Consider the following 26,845-nt stretch of genomic DNA (forward strand, 5'->3'; position numbering starts at 1 on the left):
CTTATTTTTATTTGATTTGAGAAATTCCATGGTCCAAGTTGCACTATTATGGGTGCATTCGTTTTTAAAAGGCACTACACTTCATATTTGCTAAGTGTTTGGTTCAGGGTATGACCTTGCTCTTACCTTGATGGGCCCACCTTTGAAAGTCTTAATGCCCAGGAGCTGCACATTTGGGGGCTGTGGGCTGCCTGCTTGATCTGACCATTGGTTGGAAACATTTCTCTTGACTGTTCATTAAAATGGTAAGCCAGTGAGATAAGACAATGAAGGAGAAGCTGCCCCCCTCTACAATGACCGTGTACTAATGACTTGCACGGGAATCGACAGGAAGAAGTACTTGGCACATGTCACTTTCCCACAAATTAACTCCTATTCCAGTTTCCATTTCTCCCTTTCACTAGAATATGCCTCTGTGCCTTATGAACTTTCCTCTATTTTCCTCATTACCCCTCCCCCCCCCACACACTTTTTAAGTTTCATGATCGGTTTTATTTCTCTTTTTGCAAATTAATTTCCCAAGTTCTTAAAGCTTCCTTTCCTTTGGAGGTCTGCGATCTCTATGGCTGAAGTTGAAGAAAAGCCTCTTTGTTCCTTTAAGCTGGGCAAAGGGATGGTGGTGGGTCTATGGGAACTGTGGTGAAGTTTGGCTCCAAAGATGCAGATTCACATAAGCTTTATCATCTCTTTTGATGGTGCTTCTATGTCCAGTGCCTGGCCACTTGGTAAATATCCAATGTTGATGGACTAACCCAGTGGTCGGCAAACTCATTAGTCAACAGAGCCAAATATCAACAGTACAACGATTGAAATTTCTTTTGAGAGCCACATTTTTTAAACGTAAACTTCTTCTAATGCCAATTCTTCAAAATAGACTCGCCCAGGTCGTGATATTTTGTGGAAGAGCCACACTCAAGGGGCCAAAGAGCTGCATGTGGCTCACTAGCTACGTTTGCTGACCACGAGACTGACCAAACCCATGGGCTGACTCTCCAGAATCAAAAAGTTGCAGAATGGCAGCCAGGGGTTTGCACAATGTTCCCTGAAATGTCTGAAAATGACTTTAGGTGGAAAAGATCCCATCCAGTTCCACATTCCCCATCCCTCCCTGGTGTCTTACCCCTAGCCTGCTTCTCTCCTTCCAGAATCTTCTCTGCCATCATGACCCCCACTTCCTTGGTGAAGACTGAGAGTGTATCCCCAAGGGGAAAGGGGAATGGTTTCCCCCTTCATGAGGTACACTGCTCCACTCTCAGGATGCTCAGTGCCTTGCTTCTAACATAACGTGCTGCTTAGAATCCAGTGAGATTTTAAAGTCTTTTGCTTTATAGGCTTTAAACCAGAAAGAAAAAGAAAAAAATCCCCAATGGGTGTGAATCCTACTTGACATAACAATAGAATTTTCCTTTTATTATTGGCAATATTACAGATGTCCCATTGCCCCCTCCTTTGCCCCTTCCACTCAGCCCCTGTCCCACCCCAGGCTTTCCTCACAACATTGTCTGTGTTCATGGGCTATGTATATTTCAGTTTTGAATTCTTTGCTGCTCTTCACACCGGCTGGGACATAGTTGGACAAACAATTCTCAATCCTGCAGTCTTTACACAGCTAGTGGGTACCCGTGTGACACCGTCCCAGGTTGATGTTGTTCCTGTTCTCCTACTTGGTAAGTTTTCTTAAAAATCACACATATGTACAGAAGTATCTGCAATTAAGATTTTATTTCATTCATGTCAGATATAACAAGTGCAATTTGAATGTACAAATTCTGAACAAAACATAAAAAAGGGAAACGAAAACTAACAAAGCAAAACTTGTTGAAGCAGATTCATGCAAAGAAAGAAAGGAACACTAGATATCATGACCCTGTTTTTACCTGGAATGATGACATAGGCAAAAGACTGCTAACAGACCTCCACTGGGGAGGGGAAGAGGGAGATAGGAAAGGAAATTCTACACCAGGAAAAAAAAAAAAAAAAAAAAGAGCAATTGAAGAGGGGTGCAACTTCCTCAGAATTCAGACAGCATGCTGCAAAGCTACTTTCTACTTTTAAGATAGACCTTGAATTCATGTTCAGTCCTGAAATTACATCCAAAGGCTGACAAAATAATTTACCTTTCTGTTGGCAATGCATTCTTGCAAAAGAAACGCTACCAGCTACCGCGGTGTAGGTAATCAAAGGGCTTTCATTTAAAGTGCATCCGTATGCTCACACAGCGAGGCGAGCTCTCTCCAGCATGGAGGGTCTCGAGTGATTGTTTTGGGAAGTCGCCTCCCTGGTCTGTGAGCACTGAGAATCTTTGCTGGTGTTGCTCCCTCACACCTTGCCTCCTCGGTCAATTCAACACGCCTCTCTCTACAGCCAACCCTGAAGGAGCACCTTCGGGTTTGGAGGACACGGCAAGATCAGGGACAGAGCTGCTTAGGGATTAGTGTTTCTATGGACAGAACAAGCCCTTCACCGATCTCTGAAAAGCACCTCAATGACAATTAGAGAGAAGCTCACGATAATCTCATAAATAGTTTCAGATCCTTACAACCCTCCCCTCCCCCCATGTAACTGCATATTCCATGACATTGGACTCTACAAGAGCCCAGCACACAGGGCATCCCCCTAAGTTATTTATGCTTATATATTTTATTTTTTCAATTCCATTACTTATATACATGATTTTTGGTAATTATAGTAAAGATGCTGGTGAAATTAATTTGTTTAATATTTCATAATACGTGCAAAAGCAAAAACAAAAACATAGATTTAAGGAAAAGTGATTTTTTTTGCAACGATTCGGCCCCAACGATAACAAGCAGTTAGGCAATATCATGACTTGCAAAGTTATACTTAGCATAATGTTGCAATTCAAAATATGGCACAGAATTAACAATACAGATAACCAACCGTCCCGCTGGCTGAACTTAGCCAGGTTTAGACACTATTTTGGTTTAGGTTGAAATTTGATTATATAAAAAAGATTCCTGAAAGTATTGAAAAAGAAACAGTGTACATGAAAGAGAATTCATCAATGTTTACAAAATGCCAAAAAGTCATACTCTGCCCCCCATTGTCCATAAATAATTAATGAAGCCCCCCTTCTCCTCCCACCCCCTCCCTACCCCCAGACTCAAAAAGATTTACAAAGATAAATTTAGCTCAGTGAACAGAACCAAAGGATGACTGTTGTTAGACAGTACCTGGTTAAAAGCTCAAGCACTTTCTTAGGAATTCATATACATTGTCTCTGGAGGAATATAAATAATCTGATCACATTGCTCTTCTGAGTTTTGGAGACTTCTCACTGAGGAGTTAGAACGGTCCTTGTGCTTTGAATAAAACATGAGCTTTAAAGCAGAAAGCTGATGGTATCCAAAATTCACCATCTTCAAAGTTCATTGTGAGAGTTCTTCTCTGCAGCTTTGAACATCAGGATAGAATTGAAAATTTTGAGAGCCGGGCCCAGCTTAATGCTCATGATTTTAACAATGTCTGTTTGTGTCATAAGCAGAAATGCTTCTCCATCAATTTGCTGAAATGGGAGTAAAAGACAAAAGAAGGTGAGTTAATTGGATATTGTGTTGTGGGGAATAATCAAGTTTAAATTATCGGCTGTCTTATATACAGCAACACTAAAACGGCACAGACAAGGAGAGCTCAGGTGAACAAACATTTCGTGGTAAATGGATCTTTCTTATCTACAACAACACAGCAAATGTGGACCGGGGGTAGAGTGAAAACTCATTCATCTGAGAAATTGGCTCCCAGAAAAAGGGAAGGTGCCCATACCTTCCAGTGATTACTCAGAGGTGCTGACTTATGAAGAATTTGGTAAAGTGTGTTCAGTTCCTATCATCAAATTCAGTTCCTATCATCACAGGTGTTAGTCTAAAATTAGGGATGAAAATAGGTACACAGATATTTGTGGCTATAATCAAAGGCTTCAGACAAACATATCAGCCACATGCTAATAATTATTTTAAAAATTAGTCTTCCACCATGAAGAAAAAAAAACACAGAAAAATAGCATTTCTAGAGTGGCCATAATTATTCTTCACATACAAAAGAAAAGCAGTTAGTAATAAGGGCAATTGAGAGTGTAACTGGAAGAACATGAGATTGGTGTTAAGAGTTGTAGAATCTATACTGGTTCTTCCTCTACTTGGGTAACCATGAGAAACCCCCTTTCTCAGTCTGCATCTTCTCTAAGACTAACAGAATAGCGTACTTTGAGGTTCAAAGATACAATTCTATGAAGATGATGTCTACTTTAGTGGGCAGAGCAAAGGAGTGGAGTCTTTTTATGTGACTTGTTCCACCATCTTAAAAGAAATCAATTCACTTCTTTTTCAGTTTTCCTATTTTGTACAAAAAGTAAATCACACATTTGTTCTCTGCCTTAGAGCACACTGGAAACATTGACAGTGATGTACCATTATGGGTTGAATTGTGTCCTTCCCAAATTCATGTTGAAGTCCCAACTCCCAGTAACCTCAGAATGTACTCTTAAAAAAAAAGGTTTTTATTGATTGGAGAAAGGGAGAGAGAAAGAGAGAGAGGAAGAGAAAAACATCAATATGAGAGAGAAATACTGATTGGTTCTCAAACCCGCAACCTGGAGCTATGTCCTGACTGGGAATCAAACTGGCAAACTTTTGGTGAATAGGATTACACTCAACCAACTGAGCCACACTATCCAGGGTCAGAATGTGATCTTGTTTGGAAACGGGGTCATTGTAGATGGAGTTAGTTAAGATGAGGTCATACTAGATTCGACTGGGCTCCTAATCCAAGATGACAGGTGTCCTTATAAAAATGGGACATTTGGATAGAGACAGACGATTTGGACATAGAGAAGGAGATGGTTGAAGACAACACCATCTACAGTCAAAGCACAGAGGCTGGGAGCAGGTCCTTTCCTCACAGCCCTGGGAAGACGACACCTACTTATCAAAGACTCCCAGCCTCCAGAATCGGGCAACAGCACATCTCTGCTGTTAAAGCTACAGGCTCATAGCACTTCGTTTTAGCAGCCCTAACAAACAACTACTACTCTAAATTCTGTAAGCAGACCATTAAATAAAGGCTGGTTGGTATAACTAAGTAGCTGTTTCTGAAGATTTTCTTCTATCCTCGAAAATAAAATAAAAACACTTGTAAATCTAAACTGTCTGTATACTTAATCAGTACTAGTAAGAGCTATATTCATTATTTATCACATCAATGAACAATTATGTGGGAAAAGTTGCTACTTTCTGGCAAGGAAACAGTTAACTGTCTTAAAGGAGAAGGAAAGACATTCTAATGTTAAATGCTGAGGGTAAGACCTATTAAGTGGCAGGGCTGAGAAATGTCCTAATGTGTTTTGAGTCATTTGCTCTGGTCATTAGCTTCTGTTATGACAGCCCTCTGATAAAGCAGAGCCAAGCAGAGAGGCAGGTGTAGTAACACTTCACTTAACCACGGCAGACCTTAGCAGAATGAACGATGTGAGAGAAATCTTCCAAATCCTGAATCAAAGTGTCAGCTGGCACCCCTTTCCCGAAGAACTCCCTGCAAAGACTGAACTGTTTTATTATAACCTTGGGCTCTACGGAGTCTCCTTCTGAGACTGCGTAAGAGTTTAACATGATGGATGACTTATGAATAGGATCATTCAGAGGGCAGTTAGGCTGTGATCTGAAAGCTGGAGTGGAATAAAGTTTTGGTAGATTATTATTTTTAAGGTTACACTGAAAAGGGAAAAAAATCACCGGAAGCTAATACCAGTCTATTATATACAGCCGCTCTCATGCGTGGCCATAAGGACAGGCCTCGGTTGGGAGAAGGCAAACTTAACTGAGAAAGTACTTTCTAAGAACAGGAATCACTGCCATGTATTATGGCATTTATTTTCCAGTTGTTGCTTTTTAATACATCCAGGCTGATCCAGCTGCAGAGATTAAGTATCTTGCTAAAGGCCCAAAACTAAGGAGGAGGATTTGGAGTTCGGGGGCTCCCACCTTCCATTCCATTGCTCTTCCCACCATGCACTCAGTGCTTTCCCTCTGCACACCACAGCAGCATGCTCTTTGAATGTTTTCCCAGAGTGTAAAAAAATGAGTATATCCACTCATTAAAAACTAACTAAGCATCTATTATGTTACAAATACTCTTCTTGGACATACAGTAAAGAAAAAAACACACAAAAACAAGCAAGTAAGCAAATAAAAACTCCCTGTAGAGGAGTTTACACTTGAGTAGTGGAAGACTGTAAGCACAATTAATTAATAAGAAATGAATTAATAGTAATTAATTCTAAAAGGTGGTCAGAGGAGATGAGTGGGCAGTCGGGGCAGAAATGGATGTGTGGGGCAGGTGGCAATGTGAAGCAGGATGGTCAGGAAAGGACTAACAGAGAAGGTGACATCGGAACAGAGGGAGTGAGCCATGGGAACGTCTGGAGGAAAAGCACAGCAGGTCCAGGGAAGAGCTGGGTGTGCCTGGATAATCTGAGGGACAGCAAGGGACAGTGTATGGAAAATGTAAGCAAGGGCCAGAGCAGAAAATTTGGCCAGGAGCTGTGAGAAGGCACTGGGTGTCAGATCGTAGGCCCTGGTAAGGACTTTGCTTTTTCTTCTGACTTACTACTGAAAGGATAGGTATGGAGGAGTGACATGATTTGGCTATGCTGGGAAGAGACTGTAGAGGAGCAAAAATAGAAGCAGGGAAACTGAGTAGAAAGTACTGTCTTAATCCAGGTGGGAGATGATGGTGGCTCAGACCAGAGTGGAAGTGATGGAGGTAAAGAGAGAGCGAGCTAGAATCCCTATGTTTTAAAAAAACAACAACAAAAAACACACCCAACAGTGCCCTAGCTGGTTTGGCTCAGTGGACAGAGTGTGAGCCAGGAACTGAAGTTTAATTCCAGTGAAGAGCATGTACCTCGGTTGTAGTCTCAATCCCTGACCCTGGTCAGGGCAAGTGTGGGAGGCAACCCAACAGTGTCTCTCTCACATTGATGTTTCTCTCTCTCTTCCCATCCCTTCCACTCTCTCTAAAAACCAATGGAAAAATATCCTCGGGTGAGGATTAACAACAACAACAATAAAAATAAAATACACCCAGTAGAGGGAATATGCTAATTGACTGCCATGCCCTCAAAGATGGCAATGCCCACAGCCACAAGATGGCAGTGCCCAGTCCCCTCAGTTCCGTGTGCCTGCCTCCAGAGTCCCCTAGGCTCCTCAGCACCTCAACCACCCAGGGCTGGCCCAAGGAGTAGGCAAACCTCGGGCAGCGGCCGGGGCTGGCCTGAGGCGCAGGTACCCAGGGCTGGCTGAGGCTTGGCTGCAGGCAGTGGCAGCAGCAGAGATGTGATGAGGTGTCACCTTTCCCTGATTGCCAGGTTGCCTCCTGCCCTGAGGGCTCTCGGACTGTGAGGGGGGCAGGCTGGGCTGAACGACCCCCCTTCCAGTGCTTGAATTTTCATGCACCGGGTCTAGTTAAAAATAAAAAGTTTTGCCATTTTTTATTGTTTCTTTCCGTACCATAAACTATATAAATGCATGTTATTAAGTTTTTGTGTTCATTTTTTTTTTTTTTTTTTTAAGTAATGAGTCTAATGCTACAGCTTTGGGGCACTATAAAGTGGCACAAATATTTCCTTTACACCTAAGCTTATACAAAGACATTTTTATACAACTGATTAATGCTGCTTGTTAGACAACTCTCTATCGACTTGCCAATTTCAACATAATCCATCTCTTTCCTCCTCTGACGATGTAAAACATTTCACCCTCCAACTGCATGTCAGTGCTCTGATCCCGTGAAGTTACAGGCTGCAATTTAGTGGGACACTTACTTCATCTTTAAATACCTTTCCATGCTCTTCACACCCAGGTAAGCTCTGTATGAATTCTGATACCTGTCAAAATAAGACCAAAACTCCAGTTTAAAAAGAGGTTGGAATTTTAAATGCTCAGGTTCAAATTGTTGTACCTATATGCTTAATTGCTTCTCTAGGAATAATTTCTGATCTTTCAGGAAAAAAGGCAGCACACCCCATTCACGTGTCCATTCATTAAGTCAGGGGTACTCCCATATCTGGTCCCTGGAAGACAAAGGAAATAAAGTATACCTCATCTGTGCTCCACTTGGAAACTTTACTGGCAGGGATTCCGGCCACAGTTGGCAGAAGCTTGCTTTGCTGCTCCCAGCGCAAGGGCAGACATGGGATTGGGGACTTAAAGGACAGAAAGACAGCCGACCGACGCTGTGCCTGCGGTACACTGGGTTCTTCTCGGGCACCTGTCGATGGGAACAAATGGAAAATCACTCTCTGAAAAGCTGAGGGTGAGGCTCTAGTTAATTCATATGTTCCTTTCAACATACAGTCCGAGTAATTATACTCTCCTTTGCCTTTACTGAAGCTCACCTGAAAGTGAGCTTACATCTTTGCTAAATTAAGTAGAATTTATTAAATTCAACTTACATCTTTGCTACATCACCCACTGAAGACGTGTCCTTATAACATTCCGTGTTTCAGGTATGATATTTGCCTTAGAACTCGTAATTCTGAACTTAGGAAACTGTATTTGTTTTTCTTGCCACTTTGGGTGTTCAGGTCTGGCCACTGTGTTCTCTTATCTCAGCCTTGGTCTGTTCTTTCCGTGTTAATCACATTGGCTTTTTAAACAGCCAATTTACCATGTTTTGAAATGGATATGAAATTATGGCAACAAAAATAACAGAAAGACAAATGCTTTTGTCAGTCTTCCTTTGAGGACATCAAAATTAAAGTGCAGAATATTCTGCTTATCTGCTAGGTCTTCTGAATCCAAGCTTAGTTTACTGCTGCTCTCCTAAAATACCCATTTTTTAGCAAATGAATTTATGTCCGTGAAACTCTTAGTTTGTCAATAATGGTCTCCTTACAATCCTTTGGAACAGAAGTCTTTTCTGGCAACTGCTTACTTAAAGCCCCTGAGCAGAAAAGGGCCTTTTCCACACACTCTCTCCCCCGCACACTAGCTCAGCTACAGCGATCATTCAATTCCACCACAAATCTTTGCCAAATGGTTAGCTAAAGGCTTTTTTCAATCTCTGAGAATATTTTAAGCTATTTTGCATCTTTAAGAATATTTCAAGCTGGGACCGGTTTGGCTCAGTAGATAGAGCATCGGCCTGCGGACTGAAAGGTCCCGGGTTCGATTCCAGACAAGGGCATGTACCTGGTTGCGGGCACATCCCCAGAAGGGGGTGTGCAAGAGGCAGCTGATCGATGATTGATTCTCATCGATGTTTCTAACTCTCTATCCCTCTCTCTTCCTCTCTGTGAATAAATCAATAAAATATATATATATATATATTTTTTTAAAAAGAATCTTTCAAGGTCTTTTCCTTGAAGAGTAAGATTTACAGAAAGGCATGCAAATCATGAGCAGACAGCATAAAGCATTTCCACGAAGTGAAGATGCCCGGAACAAGAAAGCATAAAGCCGCCCTGCTAGAGCCTCCCTCTGTTCCCTTTCAATCAATCACACCCCTGCAGGGCCGCTTCCCAGACTCTGCTCTGCTCCGCTGGGTCTTCACACCAGTCCACAGATTTCAATCACTATCACTTTATAAGTGTGCTGAGATCTGTGATCTAGGTCTTCTTCAACATTGCCTTGACTATCCTTAGTCCTTTGCATTTCCATATACATTTTAGGATCAGCTTGTAAAAAAAAATTGCAAGGGTTTAGATTAAAATTACCACTAAGTATAGATCAGGTTGGTGAGGAATAACATCTTCATAATATTGAGTCTCCCAATCCAAGATCAATGCATACCCCCCCATTTCTTTGGGTTTCCTTTAATATATCTTCTCAATGTTTTGTCATTTTTCATGACCATCTTTTGTTAAATTTATCCCTATGCATCTGATGTTTTCTGTTGTACATTTTTAAAAACATTATTTCCCACTGGTCTGTTGTAGTTCTTTTATAAGTTTTATCTTAAACAAGCCTAAATTTTGAATTGCTCTGAATGTTACCAAGTCCCTATGCTGAAAAGAAAAAGGGAAATCTATCTTACTGGAACTAACACCCACTGGCCCTGGTTCTACCTGGGTGAGCTCTTATAGAAAAATATATCTTCTCCACATGAAACATGTCAATTCTTCAAATGTTTTTAAAAAAACCCCACCACAGTCCTTTCAATGAATCTCATATAATTGGTTTTAAGTTCTCATCCTGTTATATTGAATGTCTATTCTGAGCCAAAGATACAAACTTGTACCAGTTTGTTTTTATTATTATTTTTAATTGAAAAACATCTAAAGGAGATATTTTTATTAAGCATAAATATAGGGTCTAACTTAAAAACATCCTTTAATTTCATATATTCCCAAGAGTTTAGCAATTATTTAAAATGCAATATTGGTAAATCCTTTGGGGGACAGACATGACACGGTAAGATTTCCAGTTCCACACTAGAGGACAGTAGAGCTACTTTATAACTTATATTCTAATTGTTTGCCACATAAAAGGCAGTCTTTTCCAAAGCCATGCACTCTGTTTCATAACTGTTTATAGTACTCCATTAACACTTGCCCCTGTTCACTCCATCGGGCTCCATTCTACTTTTATTCTATTTCCTGTATTCTTCACAGTTCCTTTCTAGTGCTACGACATTATCATTCCTTAAAAACTCTGCCCAGAGCAGCCGTACACTAGTAAATGATACAGTTGCGATGAGAATGGAGGCTGTGCTCCAACCCACCATTCACAAAGACAGAATGAAGCTTTTCTCTAAGAATCCAATATATCCTGATTATAAAGCCATCATAAATTACTGGTTTTTCCTCCTTTCCAAGTACCAGAAACATTCAAAATGATCGAATACTTGTGTAGCACTCCCTGTATGCCAGGCACCATTCTAAGCAAGTTACAATGTTGTTGCACTTAATCCCCATAGTAACCCATGAGAAGTCACCACCATTAGGAAAAGGAAGAACTGAGAAGTGGTCAGTGAAAAGTCCAGCAGGTGGCAGAGCAGGAATTCGAACCCTGACCATCTGCAGGGTTTATATACAGTGCTACATCAAATACGGCAGCAACCGAACCTTTAAATTCATGTAAATGGCTGCTTTTATGAAAATCAGATATGAAATCATACCATCACTTATGGGATAGGTCACTACAGGCAAACAGCCATTAGGTAACATTTCCAAATCTTATTTAATAATCTGATCCCAAAAATGCACATGAAAAGCAAAGTCCCACAGGATAATCATTAATATCTTAAATAATAAAAGAGTAATATGCAAATTGACCATCACTCCAACACCTGAGCTCATATAGAAAAAGTATCTTCTCCACATGAAACATGTCAATTCTTCAAATGTTTTTAAAAACCCCATCACAGTCCTTTCAATGAATCTCATATAGTCGGTTTTAAGTTCTCATCCTGTTTTACTGAATGTCTATTTTGAGCCAAAGATACAAACATGCACCAGTTAGTTTTTATTATTTTTTTAAAAATAAAAATAAAGATGGCCACCCCCATGTGGACACAAGTTGGCCACCACAAGATGGTCGGCAGGGGAGGGCAGTTGGGGGCGATCAGGCCTGCAGGCGAGGGCAGTTGGGAGAGACCAGGCCTGCAGAGGAGGGCAGTTTGGGGTAATCGGGCTGGCAAGGGAGCAGTTAGGCATAGATAAGGCTGGCAGACAGGGGAGCGATTGGGAGCCAGCAGTCCTGGATTGTGTGAGGGATGTTCGACTGCCCGTTTAGGCCCGATTCCACTGGGACATCCCTCAAGGGGTCCCAGATTGGAGAGGGTGCAGAGTGGGCTGAGGGATACACCCTCCTGTGCATGAATTTCATGTACCAGGACTCTAGTCATAATAATAAAATCTTAAACAATTTCTTATAAAAACAAATAATAATTATATAGCTATGTATAATTTATAAATAGAATCTATATTATGGCTAACAGTCATTATGACTTTATTACTTAGCCAAACCATTGTAATATATTTTTTTTTTTTTGACAAAGTTGTTAGGACCCATTATTTTCTCCAATACAGCTTAAAACATTCAAGAAATTTTCATTTGTGGTATTAAGACCATATTAATTCTATTTGGAATTCATTAGACACCCTTAGATGAGTTTAAAATATGTGAAGCAAGTGACATCAACAATACCAAAGAAAATGTATGGACAAGAACCAAACAGAATGCCCTATCCAAACTTTACATATAATATGGAACATATGTGAAAGAGATTGGAACTATAGGTCGCAGGTCAATCTACAGAATTATGAACTATATACTATATTTATACTTTTATTTTTAAAATCTTCACCTGAGAATATTTTTCTACTGATTTTTAGAGACAATGGAGAAAGGCTGAGAGAAATATCGATGTGGATGCTTCCTGGAATCAAACCCGGGACCTTTCGGTCTGCAGGCCGATATTCTATTCATTGAGTCAAACCTGCTAAGGCTGTATTTGTAAACTTTACTGCCTATGATAATGGAACAAACCAACCAAATAAAGTTTATCTTTAATATAAAAGGACTGCCAAAGCCGGGATTTTGATTGTTGAGTCTGACTAGTAATACCCATCCATAATAGGAGACAACTATGACTACCTCTGGCTTCATGTGACGGCCTTACTTCACTTTCTGTTCTCTCTTCGAATTCTTCTCTGACATCAGCATGCTGATCTCTGAAGAAATAAAACACACACAGAATCTTTTCAATAGTTTGTTCAGCATCGCATCTCAGCAATTGTTTTTTCTTAATTTAAAAACAAAAGGTGCCCTTTAAATGTTAGAAAGAATTTTTAGTTCTACTAAGAAGCAATTAATGCTAATAACACCTAAATGTCCATTTCCTCATGATCAATTTTCATTTATTGTTCAGAAAAGAAATTTTAAAGCTAAGAATGATATTAAGATGAATTATTCTGGGAAATGTAGCTATTGAATAATTCAACTTCAAATTGAGACATGCATTCATGAGGAATTTTACTTGTATTGTTTGGTAAGACAATTAAAAGATAGAATATGCTTTTAATGTCCATACCATTTAATCAATTTACTATATATACTCAGTGCCAAGATTTGGGATTGAGGCTGAGATTGGCTCAGGAGAATCAAAATTCGAGGAAGCTTTGCCTGGCTTCATCAGTTCAAATGCAGAGGCTGACCTGATCCCATTCTTTCTGACCAGGTATGATCTCATGCTAATCTAAGCCTGACAAGGATGCTATAAAATGGAATGGACATATTACAATCTTACTTCATAGCTCTGCCGTTAAGTCAGGGACAAAAATGGCTTTAAAGAGAACCAGGCACACACTATTTATTTTCTTTAAAGCTACATTTCAGATATTTAACATTTTCCCACCTAATCTATTCCATTCTGAGTTCAAACCAAATCCCACTTTCAAGTTGCCTGGGACTACCCAGGTGATGGTGCTGGCCTACACACTGTGGTGCTTTATAACATCCTATTCATGATGTTCTATTGTTTCATAGGTGGTGTTAGCTTACAAATAGGCCCCTAGTAAATTTCAAGGAAAGGGCAAATACATTTGAAACCAAATATGCCAACAAAATTTAAAGGAGTTTTGTGGTCTTCATTATAAAGGCACTCATTTACTCTCCATTTGGAATAGAAATTTAACACGATGCTGTGCAACCTGTAAACAAGAGAGGTTCTATGTTTAGAATGGGGAAGTAATAATAACGCCTACCCCAGGAAAGCATTATGAAGATTAAATGAGCTAATGCAACTAAGCACCAAGAAAAGTGCCTGAAATATAGGAATTTTAGAATTTTCCAGAACCAGCTTACTTCAACTTTTTTTATTTTTTTATTTTTTTTTTTTGCTTGAATTGAAATATAATCATAGCTAAAATCTTACTCAAGAGTACTCTTCAGGCTTTTAATTAAGACAGTCGATTCCACTCAAATGGGAAAATGTATTCTTTATGAGTCAGCATTCTCTTCCCCTCTGTAATTATGTGTCAGGCTTTAGATGTCTTACTATCTTACTCTAATTACGCTTTGTGGTAAATATGAGCCAAACAAACATTAGAAGAGTAAATACGTAATAACAGGATGGCATCTAAATGCAAACAACTGTATTTCCTCAAGTTTACTTATTTCCTATTTAACAGCAATCCCTAGCAATTATGATTCAATCAGTTCCATTTAAAAAGAATAATGAAACAATCAATGATTTTGCTTCACTGTAGAGATTTAAGCCAAGGTCTCTAAATCCATTATTAGTTTGGCTTAAAATAAGCCCACCTTTCTCTTTGCAGACAGTTTATTCTAATATCATGGGGCTTTATTGGAGCTGAAAAGCACCTGTACTCCCCAGTAACAAATGGGAGACAGAGTGAATGTAAAAAAACATAGGAGTTTCTGTTTTGAACGTGAAAAGAATATATCCTTGCATGTCCCTAGCATTCCTCTCTCCCCCACTTAATTTCTCGGCTGATATCACTCACAGGCAGAAACTCGGAGAATGAGAACCTCAGGGTTATATGTTAAAGGAATTGTAAAAGAGTACTTGACTTGTTCCTAAAACACCTGGTGCAAATGAAGAAGGGACCATGCTTGAACAGCTTCATGACAAGGAGGATGCCATCTTCAAAAGGATTCACAAAAAACAGCTAAACCAGTGGGGATTAAAACTTTTATGTCTATGGCCCTGCCCACTTTGGCTCAGTGGATAGAGTGTTGGCCTGTGGACTGAAAGGACGTGGGTTCAATTCTGATCAAAGGCACATACCTCAGTTGCAGCCCTATCAGGGATCAGCGCAGGAAGCAACCAATCGATGTGTCACATCAATGCTTCTTTCTTTGTGTCTCTCCCTCTCCCTTCCACTCTGTCTAAAAATTAATTGGAAAAAATACTACGGTGGGGGATTAACAACAATAACAAAAGAAAAAATTTATGTCTATGGATAACAGCCGAATAGAGTTTTTAAAATTAAATTCCTGACGAAACCGGTTTGGCTCAGTGATAGAGCGTCGGTCTGCGGACTGAATGGTCCCAAGTTCGATTCCGGTCAAGGGCATATGCCTTGGTTGCGGGCACATCCCCGGTGGGGGGTGTGCAGGAGGCGGCTGGTCGATGTTTCTCTCTCACCGACGTTTCTGGCTCTCTGTCTCTCTCCCTTCCTCTCTGTAAAAAATCAATAAAATATATATTTTAAAAAATAAAATTAAATTCCTTTTGAGATGATACATTTGCACTAATTTTAATAAAACGTGGCCCAGGAGAGGTAAATATGATTTACTATTTACTTAATGACTAAAAATATAACATTGTGATTAATAAGCCTATCAAATTATAATTTAGCATAAGAACCTGTTATCGAAGAAAAGGAATATAATAAGAAAATACAGTGGATATTATCAAGTTGCAAGAAATGCATTCCAGAAAACCTAGTCCAGCCATGAAGCTAATCAATCCCCATAAAATGGAAAGCGATAAAGTGAGATCTGGGAAATAAGGACCAGGTATAAAAAACGGGACTGCATTGTTTCCACGTTGTTGTAGAAAAGTCCCTGCTTTTCCACTGTATATAAGAGTGTCCTGGGTCAGCCATCAGTGCTATTGGAGGAGACAAAACAAGAACCTGTTACATTGTCCCAGGACTTCACAGGCATGCAACAACGTGCAATGGTCTCTTCCTCTCACTGTCAATGCTGCCTTGGTGCCACAGCCACTGGTATCAGGACTGAGTGTTTTTACTAAAACTAAGCTTCTCTTTGGTGTACACAAATAACTGCATAAATATGAGACTCCCGAGGGCTGAAATATTTTAAAAAGTTCACAGCTCCTAACCCATATCTGGTAGCCAAGTGTCAAAAAGGGGGAAGAGACTTTATAGCATGCAGGGAATGATGACTCATTGAAATGACTTCCTCTAATCAGCAGTGTCAATCCCTCGGGCTCAGAAAATCTTTTGAAGCAAAAAAAAAAAAAAAAAAAAGTTCCTGAAGATTCATAATTACCTTTTGAAATTCATTAACACGGTTGGCTCTAAATGTATTCTACTCGATGTTATAGTTTTTGAAAAGTAAATAAATTTGTATATGCTTATAGTTCATCTTTTATGTTAGCTTGTTTCCTATCTGTTTAATAGAGTCCTTCTTGAGGGTACAGACTCGTTCTTGGTGTGAGTGACAAATCTGAGTCATCCTGAAAACATAAATCAGAGCGATAGCTACAATTTCTACAGCTGCTTTATGTAATTCCCAGAGTGGTAACACAGGTCCTACAACATGAAAGCCCGTCTTAATGACCTATAATGAACTGAACAGGCTGAATTTTTTCATTGCACTCAGCACTGGGTACTTACTTGCTTTGCAAGGTAACACAAGCATTTAGCAGGTATTTGTTAAATGCTTTATTGCGTTTCTGTGGTTAAAACATTAACTCTGAGCTTAAAACATTAAGTCGCTTTTACTAGAGTTAGCACCTAATATAGAAACATAATTACAAACAGCTGCAGAATAGGTTTCATGAGAATAAGACTGTGTGGGATACATGATGATGTTCTTCAACGGGAAACACATTGTGAATTATTACTCCATAAGGTATTTATACTCCATAACGGTTCTCGAAGCCCGGGTTATAGATCACTTGCATCCATCACCTGGGGGTGCTTGTTAGACATGAGCTGGGGTGCACCATACAGTTCCTGAATCAGTGTCTCTGGAGAAGGCACCAGGAGAGTTGCCTTTTGACAAGCATCTGGTGATTCTGATGCAAAACAAACTGACTTAAGGTTACCAGGCCCCAGGAAGGCTCCTCCACCAGGTGGCCGCCAGGGGTGCTGTGGGGGCAGAAGTGAGAGCACCTCGGTGACAGCACCAGGCGAGCACCGCCTCCTTCCGCATCTGATTGATGAGCCCGTGGCTGGAAAGCCTGCGCACTCGCATCCCTAACTAAGTGCGCACTGGGAATTCACGCACAGCCTGACCATCCATTTGATAAGTCACTGCAGGAAAAGAGATCCAAGCACTCAGGGTGGAGCCATCTTAACGTGGGCGGAGCTTCCCACCAGAATGCCCAATCCTCAGATGCTGGGGGTGCCCTCCCAGAGGCAGCCCCATCCTTTTCCTTGGTGCGCCTTATCAACGTTATTTCTCTGGTGCCATTTTCTACATGGGCCAGGAGTTAACAACAGTTTGGGGAGCACTGCTCCAACTTATAAAAGGGTGCAGACATATATTTGGGGAAATTATTACATCATTTAATAATCCCCCCTCAAATATCTAGCCTGGAGATCTTACAAAGTTGAACAAAAAGATGGTTATAGAGCAGTGGCCTTGACGTTATGTAAGACATGTCTCCTGGGAAGGCGAGTGGAAAACCGTCAATGGTGTCTCGTATGAGACAGGAAAGCGAGGAATGAGGGGCCTGAGCTCCAGTCTGGAGGAGCCGATGAAGCGTCCCTGAGGAAGTGAGTTAACCTGAAGCCGGCAAGATGAGAGACGAGCTAGTAGGAGATGGTTGTAGGCAGAGAGAAAAGATGCTGGGGCTGCAGAATTGTTTAAAAAACAAGCCTGGTAGAGAGGAAGCAGGAGAGTTAGGCAGGAGCCACATCCAGAATTAGGGTATAAATTCTAAGACCCTAATTTACTCCCAAATCACTTTTTAAAATGCAGACTCACAGGCTCCACCTGGAAGATTCCGGTGGGCCAGGCTGCCAAATCTGAATTTTGTGAGGCCTCAGGGAATCTGGTGTGAAGCCAAGTTTGGGGCCCGCTGCTGGGGAAGTCTTGAGTCTGTCTTGAGCAGATGGCCTGTGAGGCGGCCCTTCAAGTAATGCTGCCTGTTTCTTTGCTGTTTTCAGGTTACACTTTGAATAGAGCTCTCAAACGAGGTGATTCTCGTAATATCAGATTACTTCCGTCTTCTTTTCCCATCAGCATTGCTCACGTGGATGTAATTTCCCACTCAGGAGTAATACCTTTTCTTTGCATCTTTCTAAATAATTTGCTAAAATTGGGATTTTTTTTTTTTTTTTTTTAATGCCCTTTGACTCAGCAAGAGACCGTTTGTACCACCAGAAGTTGACCCTGAAGCAAAGATTTGCTTGCAAGGGGTTTACTTGGGAGGTGAGGAATAGCCTTGTGGGAGGTTGTGTGTGTGGGGAGGGGGGGAGGAAGGGAGACAAGGGACAGCAGTGACAGCTTCCCTGCCATATTGGCTACCCCCTGGACAGCAGGAGCACAGGCCGCTAGGGAAACCTTGGGAGTCTGTGTAACACACATCTCAGCCTTCCCACACGGGGTGAGGGAGCTGGGCTACTTACACAGCAGTTCCCCTCACCAGAGAGGGAGGCTGCCAGGGAAGGCAGGACACACCAATCCCCCTGCACGTCTGCCCTGCCGCACAGTGGGCAACACGGCCAGACCCAGGCTCTTCCTGCAGGAGAGCGGCCCAGGTGAGACAGGTGCAAGTCAGCAGCTGTGTGCCACAGTGGGAGTGAGGGGCCAGGGGATGTGGACTGCATGCTGACGGCGCTGGCTGTGCCATCCCATTCACCCATCTCCGATGCTGGGCTGTCACCAGAATGAGAAATACGCCAATGTGTTGTTTTTTATCCTGGCACTGCCGTGACAGATAAATTACTGTAAGTGTCATCTACGTCTGCTCTAAGGAGACTCTGGCCCCAGAAATCCGGCCTGGAGTCCAGACGGTTAGCAAAGTTGGTACTACCGGCCTTTTGGAGAATTTTGCTGATTTTTAAAACAATATCATCGCTTTTGAAAAATCTAAAACTCTAGGTATTCTTCCCACATAGGGAGTCAATGAACTCCGTACCTCTAATTACCATTCTGTGAGTTAGTACTTTTATTTGTCTTAGGGTAAATTTCTTCAAGTGATACTAGTATATCCTCATTTTAGGGTACTGGGTTAGGTAAATGAGTTCAGGTTATATTAGTCATGGTTTGGAGGATTAAAAAAATCATCACTGTTATTAATAATCAAAGAAGTTAGCCCATGCATAGGGCAGAAGGATACTGATGCTGGAGATGCCATTACTCCATAACACCGTTGCGAATTCAGAACCAGATGCAGTAATTCAAATATCCACTCATTCTTCATGAGAACGGAAGTAGTACAATATGAAAATAAAGAACTATGTGCTTTAGATTTTAAAATGCTCCATAAAAGAAACCCCCAAACGTAAGCACGATGGAGCATCTTTCTATTTATCTGCTGTTTCTTTTAGTAGTGTCCTCAGGTAACATAAGGCACAGACCACATACTTAAAGATACGTCACACAAAGCTTAGTCTTTTACCTAATATAATCCACTGAGACTAACGCAGCCAGACTCAATTCTAGAAGTGAAATCAAAACTAAATGACTGAGCTTATAGTACAATTAACATGTTAAGGTACATGAAATAAGGTATATGTAAGCACTTGGTATATAATGAACATTAAAAAGAAATAATGTTCACAAGGAGTTTGCCATCTTTGCAATAATAGCTAGTTCTATATAAATATTGACCAATTCATTCAACATCATCCAAGTACCACTAAAAGAATAAGAAATAAGAAATCCTGCCTGACTTAAATATGCCTATATGAATAGTTTCCTTAATTAAAAAAGAAGTTCCAGTGCTGATCCCCACCACCCTTTCACATTTAATCGGTGAATTTTCAATGATGTACACAAAAGTATTACCATAGAACATGAAACATGTAAGGCAGAGGACTTCCTATCAGAGGACTTCTAAACAAGTCCTCTTATATCATCACATAATATCATCACATAAATTAATATCATCACATAAATTACCTGATTTCAGGAGATGAGGAGATTTCATTTGTGTCTGTCCTTTTATTTCTCGGAAATGATGGACTAGCCGGAGGCATCTCCCCACTTAAGCGATCTGGAAAGATGCGGTCTTTGTTTAAATTGATTTCTGAATAGGGACAGTTGGCAGCACTAAATGTCAAAAGAAAAAGAATAGAACATTCCCATTAGAAAACACTTATTTCAACTGAAATGGCAGGCTACAGAATAGAAAATTCCAAAGTTTAGCTGAACAAGTTGAATGTATTTATATATGTGTATATGTATGATTAAACAGTATGAAAAAGTTGTCTTTAAAACATAATTTGTTTGGTTTGTTTGCGGAGCTCGAGGGGAGGATGAAGAAGGTAAAGGGGGTCAGCTATATGATGATGAAAGGAGACCAGGCACTAGATGTAGAATATGGACTTTCATATGACTTTAGTTCTCCTTTAAACTCCTCCCATTCTCTAACCTCTCAGTGGACCAAATGAATGAATCAGCAAAGGGAAAACACCACGACGCAGCCAATGCTAATCAGGCCATCTGGCTACCGAATCCGCCCGGAGAGGAGAATACTGTATCCACATCCAACTCTTTTACGGATCGTGTTGATTCCGGCCGTTAAAAACACTACATTCTAAATCCCACTGTTGAGATACATGTTCTATTTCAAACGCGTCTTTGATCAAACCCAACTATTATAATTTTCAGAGAAGCCAACAACAAATGCTAGTCAAAACATAGGCCTTTCCTTGCCTGTTCATACAATTGATTATTCTTGCTAAGAGAGAGAAACTTTCTTTGTTATCTAAGCAAAGAATGCATGTTTTGATTTATGCAGTTTCTCAGTAAATTAATCCAAAGAGAATTTTTCTCATTATGTTTCCTTAAACACAGCATTCTCAGCAAGGACAAAAATAAGTACCAGTGAAATGAGCCTTTCAGAGCATATCCACGATGCAGCAGCCACTCCACAAGTCTACTAATGAAATGGAAAATAGTCTGTGTCTGTTAAAAATTAATATCCTGCCAGATAAAGAGCTCCGAGTGTTTTGAATAGGAGATCAGAGTCAGGAGACTAAGAAAAGCCAGTGGAAGGGGCTGAGGACAAGGAAGATCGGCCTTGGGCAGGAGCTAAATCCCACTAGTTCTCTGAACTGCATCCTCCTCCCTGAGGCTCTAGGCAGACTGAACGCACAGACATACTGGTTATGCCCTAAACACAGCTTCTTTACCAATGCATGTCTTTTAAGGCATAAGGTCTACTTCTTCTCTTCCAAAAAAAAGTAAGTAATTATCCACTATGGTTCTAATTACACTGAAATATTGCCTTATTACATGTCTCAATAAAGTCTTCCATATGAAGGGGATGTGGCCAGTGGAAGGCCAGTACAGTTAGGGAAAGGAGGTCCTGGGAATGGCCAAAGGGCCAGGGGCGGTAGTAGGGGAACGACTCTCCACCATAGACCTGGCAGTGACAGGCAAAACTCGTGGTTCGGACCAAAAGCACTTCTAAATAGATCCTGGACATTGCCATAATAAGGTGGGTTTTCTTACCAGAAGACCAAAAATAAATCTTTTTAAATTTTTTCTACTGCAGCGCAACAAAATGTCTTTTCCTTCCTAGGGACATGTGTCGAAGTCTCAATATTTAGTTACCATTTTATGTCTCTATTTTAATTATGGACAGCTTACATACAGTTCCATTCATCCATGAGATATTTGAGGGTTGTGTCTGGGACTCATTCATGGAGCAGGGCCTTCACAGGCAGTGAGAAAACAGTGGCCAAGAGCACAGATCCTTGAATTACACTGACTGCTACTCCCAACTCCCTCCTCAACTAGCTGTCAGTTAGGCAAGTCAGTGCACCTCTAAGCGCCACAGTGGCCTCTTCAAAAATTCAGAGAAAGTAACAGTTCTGTGTTTTAGGATCATTTGAAGGTCATCCAATATATATATAAAACAATCAGTGCAATATCTCACAAAGTAAATTAATGTTCAATAAGTGTTAGATATTAAGGGGAAAAATTGCTGCTCAAAAATATTTATTGAACAAAAGAATTTATAAATATCTAATGGAAATTCAGCATGCTAATGAGTTATTTCTGGCATTTTGACTTACATAATGTCTGAAAATAATCCAGTCTACTTTGCAACAGTAAATAACTTCTAAGATGCAGTATTTTTAACTCAGCTTAAATTAATCATGTAACTTTTGGATTGCAATCACACAAACAACAAAAAGGGTTTCTAAATGGATATTTGCAAGCAGAATCATCACCCTTTCTATGCTCAGACTTTTTACTCTAGAACATCCCGAACCTTATAAAAATAACTCGGGAGGAGGTTTGCAAAAGGAAGATAAGCAGCATTGTAGGGAGGTGGTAGAAATGAAAGAAAGAGGAAACTATATAAAGAAGAAAGTAATCTCATCAATTTTACAATTCCTATTAACTCTCAGAGAAACAGCCAGTGCAATCTTTAGATATTTTAAAGACCTGGATTCACAACCTGCACAATCTACATAAACAAGGAACCGTTTTTCTTACTGGGCAATCCAATTAACATGCAGGTAGAACAGTTTCTTTAACACACACCTACACAGATAATACTTTTGTTCTGTAAAAAAAACCCACAATTCTTTTTACAGAAAATTTCTCGGTATTCAGTAAAAACTTTAAAAATCTAAAAAAGACTCCAACTTGCCTAAATAATACATTCAATTTCAAATGTATAAATTTGGTTTCTTTTTTAATTAATGAGAGATAACAGGAAAATATAGAAAAATGCTTTTTTGATCAACACATTCTCATGTTTGACTATATTTGTGCTTTCTGTGATCTTAGCTAATCTACAACAATATTACCTCTTTGTATTCAATTAATTGTGTCACCCAATCACATAGTTTGTTCTACCAAACAAACAACAGGATCTACCTTCTTCTCATTATTAATGTTCAACCCCAAATAACTGTTTCAGAAGCTAAGTGTCTACGCTAGTCATAAAAGCCAAATAACTAGAGTAAATCTATTTTTAACTGTGAATACATTCTCTCCCAGGAAGATTTAACTGCAGATACACTCTGCGTTTTTATAGGATCACCATGGTAACCACAATTCCTATGGATCTGAATTTAAAATTAGTTCACATCTATTCAGTATACATGAAAACCATTATCTTGTACATATAATATAACACCCCCTATCTGACCATGTAAGGAATCCCCACGTGAGCCACAGCACCCCATACCTCTGCGGGCCCAGGTGTCTCGCTCTCTTAAAATGACCAATCCCTTTACATCCTGGGGTTGAGCATCCACCTTGTTCTGAAGCTTCCATTAACTCTAAGGGATCTATGACAAAGCAAAAAGGAAAGGAGGAGCATAAAGTTAATCAGGTTGTAAGAGTGGAAAAATCCAATTTGTAATTAGCACATAAATCAGCACACATGATTAAAAGAGAGAGAGGAGAGAGAGAGAGAGAGAGAGAGAGAGAGAGAGAGAGAGAGAGAGAGAGAGAGAGGGATCCTATAGAAATAAAAATGTTTTGAAAGTCTCTATTTCTAAAGGTGGTCCCCCCATGACTTTGTTCACACTATTTTTTCTTTCTTCAATAGTGAAACAGTAAACTTTCATCCAAAACCCTTTCAAATGTGACAAATTCCAGAGATACCTAATCTGAATTTATGAGAAGATTCTAAACATTTTTTTTTTAAGTAAATAACATAACATATTAATCGTACACTGAAAACTTTAAACACACTGGAGACAAAAGAACAGTTACAGATCCCAGTCAAGCTATACCTCCCCCCCAACCTCCCTTGCCTTCCCGCTATAGTTTTGACAGTCTGTTCAATGGTCCTTTATCTCTATAACTATTTCCCCCCATTTCTTTTCTTTGAAAAATCTTGCAAACATTTTTTGTTATTATATGTTTACTTCTAGTCTGCAGTTGGAAGATTTTTCAAATAATAATAGTCTTGACTGTTGCATAGTATCTGCTGTATGAGTGTACCAGTTTATTTAACCAATATTTGTTTCCAAGTCTTGTTATATTAAATATACTGTAAACAATACCGTGTCTTAAAAAATAATTTTAAAAAAACCCCACAAAACTGTAATGTTGCCTTAGCCAATTTGGCTCAGTGGATAGTGTTGGCCTGCAGAATGAAAGGTCCCAGGTTTGAGCACACACCCAGGTTGCGGGCTCATCCCCAGTGGGGGGGGGGGGGGGGGGGGGAGCGTGCAGGAGGCAGCTGATCAATGATTCTCTCTCATCATTGATGTTTCTCTCTCTTTCCCTCTCCCTTCCTCTCTGAAATCAATAAAAATATATTAAAAATAAATAAAAACTGTAATGTTCACTGAGATAATTATAGATTTGCATGCAGTCATAAGTATGAGAGGTCCCTTTAAAAAATGTTTTTATTGATTTTAGAGAGAGAGAAAAAGAGAGGGGAGGGGGGAGAGAAACACTGATCAGTTGCCTCCTGTATGCATACTGACTGGGGACTGAACCTGTAACCTGAGCATGTGCCCTGATAGGGAACTGTGCTGGCGACCTTTTGGTGGACAGGAAAATGCCCAACCAACTGAGCCACACAGACCAGGGCCAGAGGGAGGTCCCTTATACACTTTGTCCAGTTTCTCCCAATGACAACATTTTGCAAAACTATATTATAAACTCACTATTAGCATACTGACAATTATACATTAAATTTTGATAGTCTAACAAACTGCCTTCCAAAAATTCAGAACTAATTTTAAAAGGTGATGACCACTTCTAAATAAAAGTAAAAGAATGCTATACTCACTTTACTTTTTCAGATATTAAATTTTTCTTTATATATTTTTTGCTCCGAGCAATTAAAAATGTAGTAAGAGAGGAAAGAATTACATAGAGAAGAATTGTATAGCATAATTATTTATTAATTATCATATTGTGCTCCATGTGAGCGATTACAAAGAAAAGAGAATGATGAGGAAAAGAGAATATTAAGCATTCTAGAAGGAAATGGAAACAGTTTTTGTTATCCTTGGGTTTCTTACTCAAAGGAGGCTGAAGAGGGTGCCCGGTTTTTGAACACCAGCCCACGGGGTGAATATCAGGAGAATCTGCATCTATCCAGTAATCGTAGCAACTATTCCAGCCATCAAAGTGAACCTGGACAACAAATAAGAAATTCAGCAATTCAGGTCTGCCCATCGTAATCACAGTCCTTCTCTTCTAACTTATATAGTAGGTTTAATACCAAATAAATTGTTTCAATTATTTAAATTACTTCATCCACACTATGAGAAAAGGAGCACTTCTGACCGACCTATCTTTAACTTATCTGACCATCTATAAATACCTTGCCAAAGGCACTTATTTTGAAATACTTCTACAGGTATGTTACATGTACCTCCCAATAAGCAACCTGAATAATTAACATCTTCATAGAAGCAACACCAAATGCCCAATAAATTACTAAAGTAATGCATCAATCAGAAAAGCGAAGTGGTAGGGGAGAGTGGAGAGGCAGGAGAACCTTTTGTATACATGTCAAATCTCCTAAAATAATGTTAAAAATACTTTTTAAAAATGCAATGCTCTATTAACAATACCCACTTTACACATCAAATGCATTTTTAGCTATTTTTTCCCCTCATAAATAATTACAAGATCTCCCAAAGAGGTTTTACAGAGCGGTCAGTGCTACCATCTTTACTAGGCACCAGGTAAAAGGGCTGGTGGTCTTTCAGGCATGGTCACTAAGAATTGGCTGCATATCTTGTAGTATTACATATTTTTTATCTCATAGGGTGAAAAATATACTGACAGGCTGTATACACAATGGGGCAAAAAGTAGGTTTATAGTTGTGAGTACATGAAACAGAGTTGATTCTTGTATCATTACTTATTAATTAGAGGCCTGGTACATAAGATTTGTGCACTTGGGGTTGGGGGCGTCCCTCAGCCTGGCCTGTGCCCTCTTGCAGTCTTATCCTTCTGAAAAGTCTACATCTAACATACCCCATCAAATAACATTAGCCTTCAATTTTTTTTAAAAAAGAGCATACTACTAGATAGTGAGTTATTCTATTCAGAGGAAATGTCTCTATTATCTATGTAAGAAATCTTCTCTCAATTATGATTTATTATATTGAGTGCGTGTTTGGAGAAAGAAGATATGACATTAAAAGCTAGTCATAATTAAAGAAAAAATTTACATAGATTAAAGAAAAAAACTGGGTAAATACTGACTTATGAAGATGCACAGACACTTAATTTGCCTAGTCCTGTGGTTTTACTAATTTAATTGTAGGACTTCACAAATTAAAGATCTGTTGAAGTTTCCATCCAAGACATCTTGCAACAAAAGGCAAAGCAAAACCACATCTGAAAGCACTCACTTTTATTCGGTGATCATCTGTGTCTGCAACTGTGGCCACTCTAATGAACATGGGATTTCTTTTGTCTATGACCTCCAGCTTCATTTTTTTCTGGAATCCATGTGGAGGTTTCTGCCACAAAAGAAAATTTTATACAGTGAAATTAAAAGGAAGAGAAGGTAGGCTCTCTGTCACAAAAAATAGAATAAAAAAATAGGATTAAAAAAGATGAGCCATTCAGAAAACCAGTCTTTCAAACCCTCAAGTTTCAAGAATGGCTTTGGACCTCACCCTCCTTTATAACAAACACAATCCCACGTCACGTGTCCAAACCTAGTCTATTTTTTAAGAGAACATTAAAATGCCAGAATTAAGACATGAAGATTAAAGGTGGTAATGAAAGCAAAAAGTTTAAGATCTTTTAAAGAAGAAAATTAGCAATCAAAACATACAAGATAGAATCACTGTAGTAGGAACAAGAATGAGAATAATATTATAAAAGAAGATGATCTTGTATTTTGGTAAGTAAACATGCTAATTTATAGCAACAAAATAAAAATAGCACCTCAGCTTGCCATAAACAAATTAAAAGGAATGATTAGACATAATTTACTTTAGAAAACAATGCCCTGTCCTGCTCGGTCTTTCAGGATACCTAGCCGG

General features: G+C 39.6%; 1 protein-coding gene across 4 annotated transcripts in view; it reads right to left on the reverse strand.

Annotated features, from left to right (window-relative positions):
• Window positions 1-2,695: 2,695 nt before the first annotated feature.
• Window positions 2,696-26,845, reverse strand: part of L3MBTL3 (L3MBTL histone methyl-lysine binding protein 3) — an 81,405-nt gene continuing 57,255 nt past the window's right edge. For all 4 annotated transcript variants that reach the window (XM_084889617.1, XM_084889619.1, XM_084889618.1 and 1 more), the window contains 8 exons: window positions 26,204-26,314; window positions 24,857-24,971; window positions 23,059-23,161; window positions 19,809-19,958; window positions 12,615-12,691; window positions 8,114-8,283; window positions 7,838-7,900; window positions 2,696-3,526 (listed from right to left, as the gene is read on the reverse strand). In XM_084889617.1, the coding sequence (XP_084745743.1) occupies window positions 3,383-3,526; window positions 7,838-7,900; window positions 8,114-8,283; window positions 12,615-12,691; window positions 19,809-19,958; window positions 23,059-23,161; window positions 24,857-24,971; window positions 26,204-26,314 (933 nt within the window). In that variant the 3' untranslated portion in view covers window positions 2,696-3,382. The remainder of the gene's footprint in view (window positions 3,527-7,837; window positions 7,901-8,113; window positions 8,284-12,614; window positions 12,692-19,808; window positions 19,959-23,058; window positions 23,162-24,856; window positions 24,972-26,203; window positions 26,315-26,845) is intronic.

Source organism: Pipistrellus hanaki (genome assembly GCF_964339955.1).
Source record: "Pipistrellus hanaki genome assembly, chromosome: 7".
Lineage (NCBI taxonomy): Eukaryota > Metazoa > Chordata > Mammalia > Chiroptera > Vespertilionidae > Pipistrellus > Pipistrellus hanaki.